The sequence below is a fragment of the Misgurnus anguillicaudatus genome, chromosome 21 (assembly GCF_027580225.2).
Source record: "Misgurnus anguillicaudatus chromosome 21, ASM2758022v2, whole genome shotgun sequence".
NCBI lineage: Eukaryota > Metazoa > Chordata > Actinopteri > Cypriniformes > Cobitidae > Misgurnus > Misgurnus anguillicaudatus.
The window spans coordinates 55,211,455-55,230,000 of NC_073357.2; the positions used below are offsets into that span (position 1 = coordinate 55,211,455).

The window sequence follows — 18,546 nt, forward strand, 5'->3', positions numbered from 1 at the left end:
ATGGTAAAAGTGTAGTTACCATGGTTTTTTGGTGTATTGATTATTAGCAAAATCATGGTTTTACTACACTAACGGTTTAACTATGGTTTTTGAAAACCATGATTGTCAAAACCATGGTTATTTTGTAGTTACTATGGTTTTACTACAGTAACCATGTATTTTTGGTTTTAACTGTAGTAAAACCATGGTAAAAGTGAAGTTACCATGGTTTTTTGGTGTATTGATTACTATTAGCAAAACCATGGTTTTACTATGGTTTTTGAAAACCATGATTGCCAAAACCATGGTTATTTTGTAGTTACTATGGTTTTACTACAGTAACCATGTTTTTTTGGTTTTAACTGTAGTAAAACCATGGTTAATTTTCGTAAGGGCACACCTCACGCGCTACCTCCCACGTCTCCCTCGCTACCTCACACACCTCACGCGCTACCTCACACACCTCCCACATCTCATGGGCTATCTCCCACATCTCCCTCGCTACCTCACACACCTCACGCGCTACCTCACACACCTCACGGGCTACCTCACACACCTCACGGGCTACCTCACACACCTCCCACATATCATGGGCTATCTCCCACATCTCCCTCGCTACCTCCCACACCTAACGCACTACCTCACACACCTCCCACATCTCATGGGCTATCTCCCACATCTCCCTCGCTACCTCACACACCTCACGCGCTACCTCACACACCTCCCACATCTCATGGGCTATCTCCCACATCTCCCTCGCTACCTCACACACCTCACGCGCTACCTCACGGGCTACCTCACACACCTCACGGGCTACCTCACACACCTCCCACATATCATGGGCTATCTCCCACATCTCCCTCGCTACCTCCCACACCTAACGCGCTACCTCACACACCTCCCACATATCATGGGCTACCTCCCACACCTCACGCGCTACCTCCCACACTCTCACGCGCTTTCTCTGTGTAATAAGTCGGTATTATCGATGGTTGCTAGGCTGTTTCTGTTGCATTCTGTCAAAATATTTATGTGAAGCTTGTTTTATTATTATTTATTCATGACTTATATTGGTTTATAAAAGTTCAGACACGCGTGCAACCAAGTATGTTAGAGATGGCCATTTGTAAATAATTTACAGAAAATGAATTGCATTTTGTTGTCCAAGTACTTGGGAGGGCACCTACCGGCAATACTTTAAGATTAGCGAGGTGTTGAGGCTTCCTTGTTTCCAAATATTGTTTAACCCATTTGTGCCTGATTCTGCGCGCTAAAACATTACATTTAATGCTGGTGCACGCAGCATCAGATGCAAATGTGTTAAATGAATTAAAATTAAATGAATTAAAATAAAATATATTTTAGCCTTAAGATACTCAGTCTACCCACTAAAATAAGATGAACCAAATAAAATGAGAAAATATTTATTTTATTTTATTCATAGCTCAAACAAATGTATAAATGGCGTATGACATCAAGCTTGCGGTACTTTGATGTCACATGTAAGACGGCCTATAAGCAAAATGAACCCCATCTAAACACATCTCATCACCCAGAACTGGTAAGAGAGCGGGCTTATTAGACATGAGAGAGACAAAATAATATGTTAGCTTGAATTGGAATAAGCAATGTCCACACCCCAATATTCTTTACATAATAATGTTCATTTAATGAAGAATTCGCAGGTTTACAAAGTTGAACTGCAGGGTAAAATAATGGCTATGGCTTTGACTACTTTTACGACTATGGTAAGAAACATATATCCTGTCACCCGTGCACACATTGACAAACACCCAAACCACCTTAATTTACATTAACAGGTGTTTCAATTTGAACCACAGCTCCCTCTAGTGGTCTAATAAAAATACATATATGTACATTCAATAGTTCCCCTGCGCATTCAGATCTTAATGATTAATGGTAAACAAACTTGGCTTGCTGTCCTCGAAGGGAGCTGTACAGCTGAGCTCTGAACCTTCAGAGAGAGCGAACCTGAGGCCGGGGCTCGAGCCCCAAGTTCAACCCTTCCTTGCAACAGAAATGCACAGAGGAAGAAAGAGAGCAGTGAAGGAGGAGATGGGGAGGAGGAGGGATGGCGGAAAAACTGCCTTATATACGCCCATAATGATGATTGACAGACCTGAATGTTTAGGCTCCTCTCGAAACTACGTTTGGAACTACAATAAATACACATACTTCAAACATATCAGGTCTCCAAACTTGAAAACAAACTCGAAACAACTACTGCAGTTTGACTACAGTTCCTGCAATTTTATAGAGAGAGACAAAAAATGACAGCAAATTAACATTCTGATGTATTTAATTAGAATAAATGTAACTGTCATATGTACAAAACTAAAAATATACATTTGTAAGAATTACCTAAAAGTATTACATAGTAGAAAAATAAAAAGAAATAGTGGTTCTGTAAATGTCCACAAGTGAGATTACACTAGGCCTATATGGCAACAATATTTAAAACCTATTTATATGCCCCAGCCTCAACACAGGGCTGGGACAACATCCTTGTGGTTGAAGGTCAATTAAAACCAAGCCGGATCACAAGCTATAAATGACAAATAGGACACTTGAATAAGCATTTTAGAAATGTGTCATTTAGAAGAAAATAAAAAAATACCAAAAAGTTGACTTACTCCACACCAAAACTTGTGTGTGTGTTATAAACATATTAAGCATTTTGAAATGTATTACAAATAGCCTATTATTGGTGGTTAGAATAGGCAACTAATATGACAGAACAATTTACCTGTTTTTCGCTAAAAAACATTACATTGTAAAACTTCTTCAGCTTAAGAGAAAATGCGTGATGTGAAAGTAAGTACATCCTGATTGCCAATATTGTGCCATTTGTCAAGCCTTGGTGCAATTTCTAGAAAGGTGAGAGATGTTGCAAGATGATGAATTAAAATTGTAGCTTTATGGCTGGGTCATACAACTGCTCTTTTTATTATAATAATGTAGTTCTCACAAAATACATGGCTATTGATTAAATAACCACATAAGCACTGTAAAAGTTATGAGACTATATGAACAACCACTTGACAGATAACAGTATATTACAGTTATAATATAAATCAATTCAATCCCCAATATTCTGAATATTCAAGTTAAAACCACAAATAAAAAAAAGAAAAACGACTCGTTTTCCATAATTTATTTCCTGGAGTAACTGAAAGACAGAGATTAAGTATTAAAGATTTTCTCAGTCGCTTTGGTACATTTCTCAAATCAGAATTGAAACTCTCAAAACTCATCAATCATTGTGTCACTTGTTGACATAAAAAAGCAGTTTCTCATTTCTTTGAACAAGTTGCATATGCTTTGGTACATCCATGTAAATGATTATGTACAATTCTCAGCTTTTCCCTACATTATCAGTTGTTTATGTCATGTTGATCAAAAAGTATTATAATGGGTCTCTGTTGAATAGGCTCACCCCCCACAACATGTAGGCATAAGTTCATAGTATAAGTCTTTACATGCAAAATGGTTGAACAAGTTGTCATAATACAGGGTTTGGTCAAACATATTTCTATACATTTCCAATAGATGTTTTTTCTAAATCTGTCCTGAATTGGTAAATTGCTCCCAGGTGAATCTTGACTTTCTCTAACAGACAGAAACGTCCCCAGCAAGAAAAAACCGAGACAGCAAGAAAAAAACGAGACGTTGAAATGATGGCTATAGACCCAATATAGTCCGGCTATGAGTAACCAACTTCTACCCTAAATAACCTTGAATTTGATTACATCATGCCATTTTTGGCAAAATAACTTAAGATGATATTCCAACATGTAAGCAAAGTCAACAGGTGTTCAAGGTGTTTGCTTTCATTTCTTTTACATGTTCTAAAAGTATATTATGCATCGTCTATTTTTTATCTATTAGACTTTCACTGGCAGCCCAAATTTAGCCTTGTTTTAGCCAAACATGCTTGCTGGGTAAGGACTTCAGTGTAATTTCTACAGCATTGTATGTACAATTTACCCTAAAGATTTTGTCCTATGTTCACATTTCTACTTTAGTTTTTTTTTCTTTGTGCTATGCAGTGCTGTCTCTTCCTTTGGGTATGGCAATGACATGGTCTGTCAACGAATTACAGTACAAACAGTAAAAGCGTAAATGTAAATTTTGTCCAGTCTCTTGCAATCAAACTCCCACATAACTTACACTAATTTACAATAACTGTCAACAAAACTTTAGCCATAGTTTACATCAGATTATCCCTCCAGAGTAAGCTGGTATATTGACAACATGTCTAAACAATTTGACTGTCTTATCCGTACACAAAGACTTGTCATTCTGATGGCACTGACATGTTCATTGACACAGATAATTATTTTTGAGGGATGACTTAAGGATTTTGAGTAAGAGAGTGGCTTTTGCAGGTTATCCATGGTGTTTTGCTATTTGTACTTATTGTTTTGAGAAATGATCTTATTGTTTTGCAGATGTCGAGGATGATTCGAGAAATGTACCAAAGCGACTGAGGAAAAACTGTAAACACATATCTGTAGATATATTTCCTGTATGTTTCAACATAACCTCACATATATTTAAAATATTTCACCATATATTAAACATACATTTTACACTTTATCTTTACATATATTACCAATACAGTTTTGAATATATAAACACATATATATGCATGTGCAATATTTTGTAAGCGGCAATCTTTTGTGTATTTTACAATATATTGCAATACATGAATATATAATACAGTGCATATTAGTGCATAATAGTGCATAATGTATGTACCATTAATATATTATTCCATGTACAATGTGATGGAAAATAATATATTGCAATATATTACAATACATCTCAAGTACTATATTGGTAAATATATTTCCAGGCGCTATGTTCCCAATGTGTTGCGACTATAATCGTGGCAGCAAGACTTTTTACAGATAAATGTTTTAATCAGCTTGTTACAGAAAGGTTAGTAAAATGTCCTTGTCCTACATTCAGACAATAAGCAAGTGTATTCATACAATAAACCAGTGTTGTATTAATACAGCATACAGCGTGTACACTGATACATTTTGATACGTGTATGTTCTATCAGCGTGGGAAAGAAAGGGAGTGCATGATCTCATACAAGCGAAAGTTAGCAAAACTATCATATAACTGCGGCTTTGTGGCCTTACACAATGATGTTAATACAGTGTGTGATCTAACAGAAACTTTAATATATTCTGCTAATGTTAATATTAGTTTTTCCACTCAAGAGCGTAGTTTGATTTTGACATTGGTGGGGACATAAATAATGTTATTATATTAATCTTAGGTGTCATATTTATAAAGGTAACACATGTCAAATCAACAAATGTAGAATAGGCTTATTTTATTTGTATTTTAGTTTTTCACTTTTTTTGTTATGTCAGTAAAAATTCTGACTGCGCAAGTTAAATAATGAACCATCATATTTCTTCACAATCTGCTCCAGCAGAAAAAAATATATCATAATACTTATTCAACAGCCATCACAAAAAGCGCAAACAATAAATAATTGCTAACTAATGTAGTGCACAAATTATTTCTTATAGACCTTTTGCGTGTTTGCAAACAGAGATGACGTTTTTTGTGGCCGGAGCCCAACTGGTGGCAGAAAGTGACAGCTCCGGAATAGGGGTGTGAAGTGTTTTAGCGTTAAACTGTGATTTTTATGGATCCGGTGTTCTGTAGAAGTCTGTTTCCCCTATATTTCTCTTAAGTGTAATGTTTCTTATAACGTTATCACCAAATTACATTTATTTTTTAAATAAATTAAAAGTTTAAATGGCTTGGCTACTGATGTGCATGTATGTAATGTATATGTATTGTTCTTTATTGGTAAATGTAAATCAATTATTTTTACAGTATGAATCGCTGAAGTACTTCATGTATTCTGTATAATATAATTTATTAAATATTTCATCATTTCCTATTTTCAATTTCTTCCTTATATTTTTAGCCTACGTGTTTGTTCTAAAACTATTATGTTTACATACAAATTAATTTGGTAACACTTTATTATAATGTTCATGATTTAACATTAATTAATGCATTAACCAACATGAACAAACCATGAGCAATACATTTGTTACAGTATTTATTAATCTTTGTTAATGTTAGTTAATAGAAATAAAGCTGTTCATTGTTTGTTCATGTTAGTTCACGGTGCATTAAATAACGTTAACCAAATTTTAATAAAGTATTAGTAATTGTTGAAATTAACATTAATAAAGATTAATAAATGCTGCACAAGTGCAGTTCATCATTAGTTCATGTTAACTAATGTAGTTAACTAATGTTAATTAATGAACATTATAATAAAGTGTTACCATTCATTTGTATAGGCCTGTTTATATATTATTAACACTTTACATCGTGTGTGTGTGTGTGTGTGTGTGTGTGTGTGTGTGTATATATTTATTAGTAAACATCATAATTTAGAACAAACAGGAAGAAGACATAGGCTACGATAGAAGGTAAAAAGAAGTAATAGAAAACGAAAAAATATGAAAACTTGGTAACACTTTATTTTACGACCCGCAAAGTACCGCGTAATTAAACCAAATTTACAGCGTACCTATTTGTAACAACAGGGTACCTCACCAGTACGTACTTGTAGGCAGGGCCGGAGTGGGACTCATTTTCAGCCCTGGAGTTTCATGCCTTAGACCGGCCCACTTTAGTTCACGACTGAGTATTAAAATAATATCTTTAAACCCTCAGTAGTATAAGTCTGCAGTAGTGCACTGTTCTCTGCAGCCTTGCAATTCACTGTATTTTTCAAATATATAATTTCATATTCTGTGCAAATGCAGTAAACAATTATAATTTTTGCCATAATCATGCAGCCCTGCCATAAGGCCATAATATTACTAAAGTAAACTTATTCAAAAACTAAAGGAAACAAATGGGTTTGTGTTTTCCTCTATATTTCTATTTCTAAAAAACGGTGAGTCTTGAGATTAACTGTTGGGTTGATAACGTTTGGAAACCCCTGATATACAATACACAAGCAAGATTTATCAAGTATGCATTGGAAACAAATGGAAAAAATCTGTATCTTTTTTTAGTACTTAGATCATGTCTATTGCTAAATAATGTAGGCCTACATTGTGTTAAAAAAAAGAAAACATCATGGATATACTTTTGAAACTACTTTTTTCAAATAAACTAATGAGTTTTGCATCAAATAGATTTTTGTTCCTCTTGCAATAAACGATGAATAATGACTATTCATAGAGAATTCATCTATGACTTGGATAAAAAAACACGTTTTGTAAATTCTTTTCCTTTTAGAGGCCAGCCCGTTTGTATTAAGACGCGCTCAAGTTTATTTAAATTATAATAGACGCGCGGCCGGCAAGCGCACTCAAAAGACGCGCTCAAGTTTATTTTAAATATAGACGCGCGGCCGGCAAGCGCACTCAAAAGACGCGCTCAAGTTATTTTAAATATAGACGCGCGGCCGGCAAGCGCACTCAAAAGACGCGCTCAAGTTTATTTTAAATATAGATGCGCGGCCGGCAAGCGCACTCAAAAGACGCGCTCAAGTTTATTTTAAATATAGACGCGCGGCCGGCAAGCGCACTCAATATAGACACGTCTGAAACAAAACTCGTGTTCAAATAAGCGCTTTGAAAACCAGAAGACAGCGGCACGTCCTGCGTTTCCCATGCGTTTTAGATGTCAATGAACCCTAATGCAAGAATTCTTCCAATAAGTGGTCGGGACTCGGGACACAATCAACTTGTGCATAAAGCGGCGGGGACATCTCTCACCCGCAAATACGCGTCATCCCGGTGGCATGACAACACCGGCCCTCGTGGCCAAAAAAACAGACCGGCCCACCGGGAATCCTCCCGGTTCTCCCTATGGCCAATCCGGGCCTGCTTGTAGGTCTAAGGAAATAATATTTTAAGTTTAGGGTAATAAGGGGGTAAGAATATGAAGAATTATAAATTATTTATACTCTAAGTATTTTATAACAACAAAGTACCTATTGTAATATTACGTGGTATGTATGACTTAGTCTATGGGGAAAATTATGTTTTATTTTATTTATTTTTTATTGTGAATTTTTCATATTGACTACTGAATGTCTACGAGCCACATCGGCAAATAAATATAACAGCACATCACTTTTATTTTAGTAGCCTATACTTGCTTTTAATAACAAAAGTCCAGCTGATTTAATGTGGTTATCTTTTTTTTAAGGTAAGTACAATAAAAATAGCAACTTATTCCCTATTTACCAGGAAACTCCTACATTTGCGAACATATTTGAAGTGGTGCTTTGAAATGTATTTACTGTAAACACAAGTATTTTAGCCAAATATAATTTATGCAATGGCAAACCAGAATGAAACAACAGCAGCTCCCGCTAAAGCAAAAGACGACTACATGCGTAGGCTACAGCGCAGGTGTAGAGCGCGCGGCCGTCTGTAGGAGGTTTGCTGGAACGCGATCCTGAGGTGAAATTTCTTTAAGAGGTTTTAAAAACGTTCTACACTGTGGAGTACGGCTGCGAGTGATGTTAGCAGGATCCGCATGCTGGATAAGGTGACTGGTTTTGTTAATGCATGACTCACGCAGGTTAGCTAGCACATAAGTTAGCCTAAAGTTATTAACGTAACTGGCTCAGAAAACTCTGTTTCTGTCAAGGCACAGTGAAGAAACATTTACTGAAGGCTTTCATTTATGTTTTTTATATGTGATGCAGAACAGCATTTGTGAGACGACATTAACTCATCATCCAAGTGGACAAGAACACGAACAGAGGAAGCCAAGCTGCAAAAACAATTAAAAATTGTCATGACTTTTTATTTTAAATAAAAGTTATGTGATAATAAACATTAAGTGTTGGCTTAATAGTGTTTTAAAGATGTTTTGAAATAAGTTGTTTTAAAATAAAAATAACAATATTCTGTATGTTTATGGTATTTACCCTATAACATTTATTAACAAGAGGTGAACAAAGCATCACTTTAGTTTACAGCCCGTAAATATGAGAGTTACCTGGTACATACACAGAACATTCGGGGAACAAGCCCCACTTCAATTTACAGCCCGCAAATATAAGAGTTACCTGGTAACTCATGTATACATATACAGATCAAAGAGGTACAAGTTGCTATTATTTTTATTGTGTGTTATATTTTATTTGCCGACGTGGCTTGTAGACATCAACTGTAGGCTATACAAAACACTTCATCAGGTAAGTAGCAAATATGAAAAAAAAAACATATTACACATAGACCATATTACCCATAGACGTAAGTCATACATACCACGTAATATTGCAATAGGTGCCCTGTGGTTGTGAAATACTTAGAGAATAATTTTCCATATATTCTTACCCCCTTATTACCCCAAATCTAAAACACCGTTCCCCTATAACCACAAGCACGCACTGTAGAGGCACCCTGTTGTTACAAATAGGTACGCTGTAAATTCGGTTTAATTACGCGGTACTTTGCGGGTCGTAAAATAAAGTGTTACCGAAAACTTTAATAAATGGTAACATTATTGATATTATGAACTCATTCAAATCTTTAATCTTTCTAAATAAATTATAAACGTAACGTGATGAAAACGCCATAAGAGACACATAGAGGGAACAGACTTCGACAGAACACCGGATATCTTCTCTAATTATTTTCTATTCAAATTATTTAAAGATTTTCAGATGATTTCATCACTCCAGTCTGTCCGGTTGAGGGCTTATTGCAACCATAAACACCTACGTTTATCTTCAAATGGTGTCTTCGACGACGGATACTATAAAAATGAAGGTCATCTGCCCGCCGACGACCGCGGTCCGCATACGCGGACATTTCTAGTATACCTATAGCGAGGGAGCTCCCCCTGACACGCGTGAGGTGTGGGAGGTAGCGAGGGAGATGTGAGAGGTATCGAGTGAGCTTCCCCTGACACGCGTAAGATGTGGGAGGTAGCGAGGGATATGTGAGAGCTAGCGAGGGAGCTTCCCCCGACACGAGGGAGCTGTGAGAGGTAGCGAGGGAGATGTGGGAGATGGCGCGTGAGGTGTGGGAGGTAGCGTGTGAGGTGTGGGAGGTAGCGAGGGAGATGTGGGAGGTAGCTTGTGAGGTGTGTGGGGTGGCGCGTGGGGTGTGTGAGGTGGCGCGTGAGGTGTGGGGGGTAGCGCGTGAGGCGCACGAAAGTGTGGGAGGTAGTGAGGGAGCTCTCCCTCACACGCAAAGATTTAACCCGCTCTCATATAGAGTCAGAATTTGGCGTAAACAGAAAGAGAACATGGATCCATCATGCCTTGTTACCACTGTGCAGACTGGTGGTGGTGGTGTAATGGTGTGGGGGATGTTTTCTTGGCACACTTTAGGCCCCTTAGTGCCAATTGTGCATCGTTTAAATGCCACGGCCTACCTGAGCATTGTTTCTGACCATGTCCATCCCTTTATGTCCACCATGTACCCATCCTCTGATGGCTACTTCCAGCAGGATAATGCACCATGTCACAAAACTCGAATCATTTCAAATTGGTTTCTTGAACATGACAATGAGTTCACTGTACTAAAATGGTCCCCACAGTCGCCAGATCTCAACCTAATAGAGCATCTTTGGGATGTGGTGGAACGGGAGCTTCGTGCACTGGATGTGCTTCCCACAAATCTCCATCAACTGCAAAATGCTATCCTATCAATATGAGCCAACATTTCTAAAGAATGCTTTCAGCACCTTGTTGAATCAATGCCACGTAGAATTAAGGCGAAAGGGGGTCAAACACCGTATGGTGTTTCTAATCATCCTTTAGGTGACTGTATATTGAAATTAAAAGTATTATTTATTTTATGTGTTTTTATTTATTTATTATTATTTTTTAGATATTATATACATGCAATTGCTAATATTTTACTATTTTTTTGACTATTTATACTAAATGACTACTTTAAAACTAAATACAAACTAAATAGTTATTTTCAGAAGGAAGACAAACAAACAAACAAACAACACTGTTTCCAAAATGCAACCGATTTTAATTTAGAAAAGAGTTTTGGATGCGCTTTGTTTTTGTGTCAGCACTTGCCTTATCTCCGTCTGCCCAGGCTGTGGACATAAAATCCTCAATGCAGAATTATTTACACAAGGACCCAAAGGCTCTGCAGTGGGATGCTTTGTCTCAGAGCATCACATCACAAAGCCCAGCACGCATGCAAACGAAAACCATTGTTGGTGGGTGATCAGGTCTGCTGGCAACTCAGGACTGGGGGCAGACATCAGTGGTCTTTAAATACAGAGGGATCGGGCCTCTTCTGTTCCTAGAACAGGTGAAGATGGACAACCACAATCTCTACATTCTGTTTCTTACAGCGACTCTTCGTGTTATTTCAGTTTGGAGTGACGATGATGAGGGTCTCTCCTGCCCAGAGCACCAAAAGTCCTTCGAAAGCTCCTGCTATGAGTTTGTGGGTCTGCAGCGGGGTTTTCTCAGCGCTCAGGCTTGGTGTGAACGAGGCGGTGGGCACCTGGCCTTCATTCAGAATGATGAGACCCAGCAATTTCTCCAAAAACACCTGCGGCCGGATAAGAACTGGTGGATAGGACTAGCACCTTCCTCTGGCTTTGGACTCAACCTTACTTTGGACTCTGCTCCCACTGAAGGTTTGTTGCTTAGGTTGTGGAAGAAAGTTATCTTTTAAAATGAATTTGTTATGAAATGTTTTAAAATTATATCATGTTTTTGAACAAATTTAACAAATTAAAAAATTAAAGCTGGCAAATGCAGAATGCAAATAAAATTGGTTCTGGCGAATAAACTTAGCTGAGTGCATGCTAAGTTTCTTTTGGTTGACTGATTTAAATAGAATTGTGAAAACAAAAGTGATGTGCAAAATATTCCTAACATCAAGTAACACAAATACTAAAAAAAAAAAACATTAAGTTTTTGTTACAGGTGCCGTTTCCTTGAGTAATCTATTTATTGCATATGATGCTGCGAGTGATCCAGCGACAGTGAAAACAACTAAATAAAATAAATAATAAAATCAAAATTTAACTAAAATTATTCATGCTAAAATTTAGTTTTGTGGCTCGATGGAAATGTTTAAAGTGGGAAAAAATCTCGTAAAATGAATTATTGGCGTGTAGCACAATTAATACCAAGTTATTAAATATTTAAAGGGGTAGTTCACCCAAAAATGACAATTCTGTCATTTATTTCCCATCGAGTTGTTTCAGACCTGTATACATTTTTGCTGAACACATAGGAAGATATTTGTAATAAAATAGGAACCAGTAGCACCATTGACTGCCATAGTAGAAAAAAATACATTGGAAATCAATGGTGCTCAAAAACAGTTTGGTACAAATTTATACAGTTTTGAGGGTAAGTAAATGATAACAGAATATTTAAAGGGTAAACTATCCCTTTAAGGAAACCGAATATGTAGATAGCACGCAGACGTTTAGATGTCGTATCTCTCCTGTCAGCTTGCTTTTCATGCAAAGACAAACTGTTTTTCCTGAATGCTAACATCATTACTGTCATTATATCATTACATGTCTTGTGTTATCTCTAAAGAACAGAAAGCTGTTAATGAGTCTGTGCTTTGACATCAATCTCTAGCTTTATAAAGACCCTTCCCGAGCACACAAACAAAAATCCTTTATGGCAGGACATTGCCCTGGCCCTTTTGTACGGCATTCATCTCGGTTTCTATTGGCGGCTATTGTGGGCATTAAGAAACAGAGTCTAATTTTTTGCATTGCTGTTTAGGTTCATCATTTTAGTTCAGTCATATTGCTTAGTAGAAGTATCATGGCTGGTTTAAAAAACATCTAAGAGGTGGTTTCCGGGACAGGGCTTATCCTAGTCCCAGACTAAAATGCATGTTTAAGCTGCCCTATTTTAAAAACATCTTGCACTGACGTACTTTAACATATATCAGTGCCAACACCAGTAATGTTTTTGTAAGGTACATTTGTAAAAACTACTTTAATGTCCTAATATAACTAAGGTCTTGTCTTGGATTAATCTAAAACTTGGGAAACTGCCCCTAAATGTAAATGATGTAGTCTCACTTTAACTTGTGTTGGCATTGATGTGTTGCCAAGATAAGTACCACATACCAGATTGTGTACAGTAACACATTTTTAAACAAATGATTAAAAACAAGAATAATGTGATTTGATAGAAGTAAAACAAGCATTATACTTGATCTTTAGCTTCATTGTCATTTGTGAACCTTTTAAACATTGCATTGCCAAAAATTGGTTGATATAATAAAAAACATAATTTATTTTGTGCTGTTTCATGAATATGTTTACATTTATGCATTGGCAGGTGCTTTTTACCGAGCCCCTAAGGTGACATTGGAGTAAAAAAAATCAAAAGTTTAGTTTCGTGTGCTCACGTGAAACTTTTGCGTGCTCACGTGAAACTTTCATGTGCTCACGCGAAACCTTCATGTGCAGTTTCGCGTGCGCACGTTAAACTATCACGTGCGCACATTAAACTTTTGCGTGTGCACATAAAACTTTCGCTTTCACATGCGCGCGCGAAAGTTTCACGTGTGCACGCAAAACTAAACGCGATAGTTTCACGTGCGCACGCGATAGTTTAAACTTTATTCAATTTTTTTATCCATGTCCCCTTAGGGGCTCCGTAGCTTTTAAACAAAGCAATTAGCTTTTTTTATCACTATGTGATTCTTGGGTTTAAACGTATGACCAGTGTTACTTTTAAAGTATTACTTTTAAAAGTAATGCATTACAATATTTAATTACTCCCAAAAAAAGTTACTAATTGCGTTACTTATTTACTTTTCATGGAAAGTAATGCTTACATTACTTTTTAGTTACTTTTGCGTTACTTTTTCTTGGCTGAGGCTGTATGCAGTTCTGCATTCAGAAATTGCATATTTCATAACAAAAATGTCGAGCTCTGGTCTGCCATCTTAGTTTCTGCCTCAAACGGTTCCCACACAGGCGTGTATGTGACTACATTTAGTTTAATTCAGTAGATAATTTTTTTAATCAAATTAATTAAACTAAAAAAGTAACTTGCATTACTTTTTTGAAAAAGTAACTCAAGTATTAATGTGTACATTTAAAAAGTAATGCATTACTTTACTCGTTACTTCAGAAAAGTAATATTATTACATAATGCACTTTACTTGTAATGCTTTAACCTCAACACTGCGTATGACCTTTTGCGCTGCTAACGCGATGAGCTATACAGGAGTACTATGATTTAAAATGTTTATCTAACTAGCTGCATGGATAAATTTACAATATCCATACCTTTATAATCCTATGCAAAACATTTACAGTAACTCAGATTGTGTTCGGATGCTTTGGTCTTCAGGTCTCTTATCCTGGCTGGATGGCTCGGACGTCAGTTTTTCCAGCTGGCTCATAGACGCATCACTGAATGCAAGCTGTGGATACATCAAGAAAGATTCAGGATTTCAGTGGGACACCACCAGTAACTGTAGCCAGGAGCTCGACTTCATCTGCGAGTTTGGTTGGTCCAATTTCATTTACAGCTGCTCCAAAAAATATTTAGACTTGGTAGCTGTTGAGTCACATTAATAAAGTATGAATAGGCATTGACTTGCAAACAAATGCATTTGGTAGACCTCTTCTTACTTCTTGCAAAAGTGTGTTTGTGATGTCTTGAAAATAAATATTTTTCTAACTAAAGCAATGACAATTGTAAGTATATACTTTTTGATGTGTACTGTATGTGTTTTTATCTTAATCATTGGTTCTTGAATGTTTTTCAGAGTCTGGGCGTTCAATATCCTGCACTGATCACAATGCTACACTTCAGTGTGGTTCTGGTACGGTGATAGAGATAGATGAGAGCTTCTACGGCAGAAAAACACAGCATTACTGCAGGAACGATCACAGTCCGCCTAATGCATCTTCACAGCAGGAGGAGTGCAGCTGGGTGAATATAGTCGATTCAGTATCTGGTACATACAATGCTAAACTCATACAAATGCACGTTTATCATAAAAATTGACTATAACATCAAGACTAACTGTGGTAAAGATCTTAATTTTCTTAAATGTGACCCTGGACCACAAAACTAGTCATAAGTAGCACTGGTATATTTGTACCAATAGCCAACAATACATTGTACAGTATGCGTCAAAATTATCGATTTTTTAAGGTAAAAAATCATTAGGATATTAAAGGCCACCTATGGTACGATTCACGTTTTTACTTTTTCTTTGGTGTGTATTAGTACATGTTAACGATATGCAAAAGATACAAACCCCAAAATAAACGATGACGTGAGTTATCGTCTCCAACATAAATCTCTTTTCTTGGACTACAACAAACACAGGGATTGCAGGCAACAGTTTACCTACTAGGATTGGTGATGTAGACAAGATCGACATTATTATAATTCCTCTCGCTTGGACTCACAGCCTGTAAGTTAACTCCTGTCAGCATTACATTGTGAATGAATCTTTTAAACATGGTAAGGAGCGTCACATTTCCGGCTGACATCAGAGGGTTTTAGGCCAATTACAACATACAAATTAGCTGGCCAATCAGGGACACAGCACTTTTCAAATCAATGAGTTTTGTACAAAATCTGTGGGTTTCAGGAAGAGAGGGAAATCCGAAGCTACAAAAATGTACAGTATGTGGAAAAATGTGTTTTTTGAACCATAAACCACGCAAACACATTGTAAATAAACGAAATAACGTTTTTTTAGCAATGAAATTGGTGCCATTTAAGTAAAGATCATGTTCCATGAAGATATTTTGTAATTTCTTACCATAGATATATCAAAAATGTATTTATCATTAGTAATATGTGTTGATAAGGACTTCATTTAGACATCTTTAAAAGCAATTTCTCAATATCTTGATGTTTTGCACCCTCAGATTCCAGATTTTCAATCTATCATAACAAACCATACATCAATGGAAAGCATATTTATTCAGCTTATTATTTAACTCATTTTTAAAAAATTACCCTTATTACTGGTTTTGTGGTCCAGGTTCACAAATGGCTTTCAACATTGGATAAAAAATGGACAAATCCAGATGTTGGGTTAAATTAACCCCCAAAAAATCTATACTTGACACAATAATGGTTAAAAACAACCCAGCATTTTGGGTAGAAATAACTCAGTAATGGGTTTTGTTCATCCCTTTTTGACCCAATGCTGCATTTACATTTTTATAGCTATTAAGTTTTAGATAATGACTGAAAATACAGTAACACACAGTAAAACACACATTGTCGTTGTGTTCATATCACTTTTTCGTTTTCTGTCAAGAGAACTGCCATGGGCTCCAGGTGTGCCAGGCGTCTGTTGATGTCTCGTCTTTCGGAGAGCCGTGTCCTACTCATGGAAGCTACATGTCGGTGGAATATCATTGCAAAGATGGTCAGATTTCTTTTGTTCCCATAAAGCTATCTTTAAATATATGACCCTGCCTGTGAAAACCCAGCTACTTATTGTTTTCTACATAAAATCAGTCTACATCACGTAAAGTACGTTCTGTGAAAACATAACCTTGATATCCTAATATTGACTGAGTAAGGTCATGTCAAAGATTGAAATCAATGTGAAATCAAACTTTGAGAATTTTACAGACAGGATCACAAATAACTCAATAATACATTACTGTTACAAATGCCTTACACACACAGTAATGTTTCAATGGTGGTGAATAATAAAGTAATATTTATTTATGTCATATTGATAATGTTTCTTACATGCTATGCCAGTTTTATCTACAAACACACTTTGGCCTTTAAACACTTGATTTATTACACCAGTACGTGTTTCACTGCATGAACCCTGACTTGTTACATAAACAGGTCAGAGTCATTTCATAAAATAGATTTTGTTTAATATAAAACATTAACAATATATTCAAATTGTTTAAATTTTTTCCAAAGTTTTAATTTTGTCCAACAGACATTGACTTTAGTGTGATGTCTTGTCTTATCAGCTCTTTATCTGTTGGTGAGCAAAGTGGCCGCTGTCTTTGAAAATGTTTCCATTTCTGTGAAGTGGCTCTTAAATCCTTTTCAAGGCAACCTCACATGCACATTGACTGCAGGTGATGGGCACATTGTTGAGAATTACAATCCAGATGAGTAAGTTTTGCTTTTATGCACGTCACAACACTACATAACAATTTACATTTGTGCATTTGACAGGCGTTTTTATTTTATTTATTTTTTGTGCGACTCACAGTGCATTGTGTCTATACATTATCAGTATGTGTTTTCGCCATGACGTTTGCACTGCTAATGCAATGCTCAACAAACTGAATTATAGCAAAACTTTATTAATATTTTGTAAGTTTGCTGATAATCTGTGTAAAATCTTTTAGGATGAAGGATGTGGTCCATAAGTACAGTCAAGCTGGACTGTACACAGTTACAGTAGAGTGTAGTACCAGCGAATGGAACGTGGCCGCCCACAAGCGCATCACTATCCAGGAACCACTCGGAGAGTTTGGGAAAATACAGTGTTACAGCCTGAATCAGTCCACTGACTATCCAAACTGCGGAGCGCTTTATAATAACCCATTATACATTGAACTACAGTTAGATGCAGGTAAAAAGAAACATATTATTACACAGACAAATAAACACCACTAATAAATACAGTAGTGGCCAAAAGTGATGTCCGGGTGGGCATATTTGTACAATATTTATTTTAATGGACCCTCAGGTTAGAGGTGTATGGTTTATATATGGATATTAAAAGGGATAGTTTACCCAAAAATGAAACTTCTGTCATTATTTACTCACTCTCATGTTGTTACAAACCTGTATAAATTTCTTTGTGATGATGAACACAAAGGAAGATATTTTGAGGAATGTTTGTTACGAAACCGATCAGAAGCCCCATTCACTTTTTATAGTAGGATAAAATAATATTTATACAGGTTTGTAACAACATGGGGGTGAGTAAATGATGACAGAATTTTCATTTTTGGGTAAACTATCCCTTTAAGATATTTATTCTAATAAATTATTCTCTAATAAATTTCTTAAACACTGTATTTAAATTAAAAGCAAAAACATATATTTAAGAATGTTAGACATCACTTTTGGCTGGAACTGTGTAAAATATAATTTTGCAGGACAATATGTGTCTTACAAGATGACAAAATATGAAAGAAAAATGAAAATTTCTGACTCGCACCCAGGAACAAACGTCACCTACAAAATTCAGCAAGGACACACAGAGCTGGCCTCAACATCTGCTATCAAAGGACTTGTGCCTCATAACATCACCTTATCTCCAGAAGTACAGCAGCAGATGGGACCAGGCTGTCACCAGGTCACCATAGTGGCTCTCAATAATGTGACGAGCACAAATCAATCAACCAACCTGAAGCTGTGCTTGTTCGAGCCGGTGGAAGACCTCCGTGTGGTTATGGACCCTGAGCATGACCAGTGTCCGGCCCATGCCCTGCATGTTAATGTTTCTCTGACTCGGGGCCCTCCGGTGTTACTGCATTTCCTGGTGTCTACAACCAATCACACTTTCTCAGAGAGACATGAGATGCAATACAGAG

General features: G+C 36.6%; 1 protein-coding gene across 1 annotated transcript in view; it reads left to right on the top strand.

The window, feature by feature from the left end:
* Positions 1-18,546, top strand: part of pkd1l2a (polycystic kidney disease 1 like 2a) — a 47,025-nt gene that overhangs the window by 3,267 nt on the left and 25,212 nt on the right. The window contains exons 2-8 of the mRNA XM_073859415.1: positions 11,082-11,637; positions 14,342-14,500; positions 14,763-14,954; positions 16,281-16,391; positions 16,963-17,110; positions 17,350-17,576; positions 18,175-18,546. The exon at positions 18,175-18,546 is cut by the window's right edge and continues 36 nt beyond it. Coding sequence (XP_073715516.1) covers positions 11,310-11,637; positions 14,342-14,500; positions 14,763-14,954; positions 16,281-16,391; positions 16,963-17,110; positions 17,350-17,576; positions 18,175-18,546 — 1,537 coding nt within the window. The 5' untranslated portion in view covers positions 11,082-11,309. The remainder of the gene's footprint in view (positions 1-11,081; positions 11,638-14,341; positions 14,501-14,762; positions 14,955-16,280; positions 16,392-16,962; positions 17,111-17,349; positions 17,577-18,174) is intronic.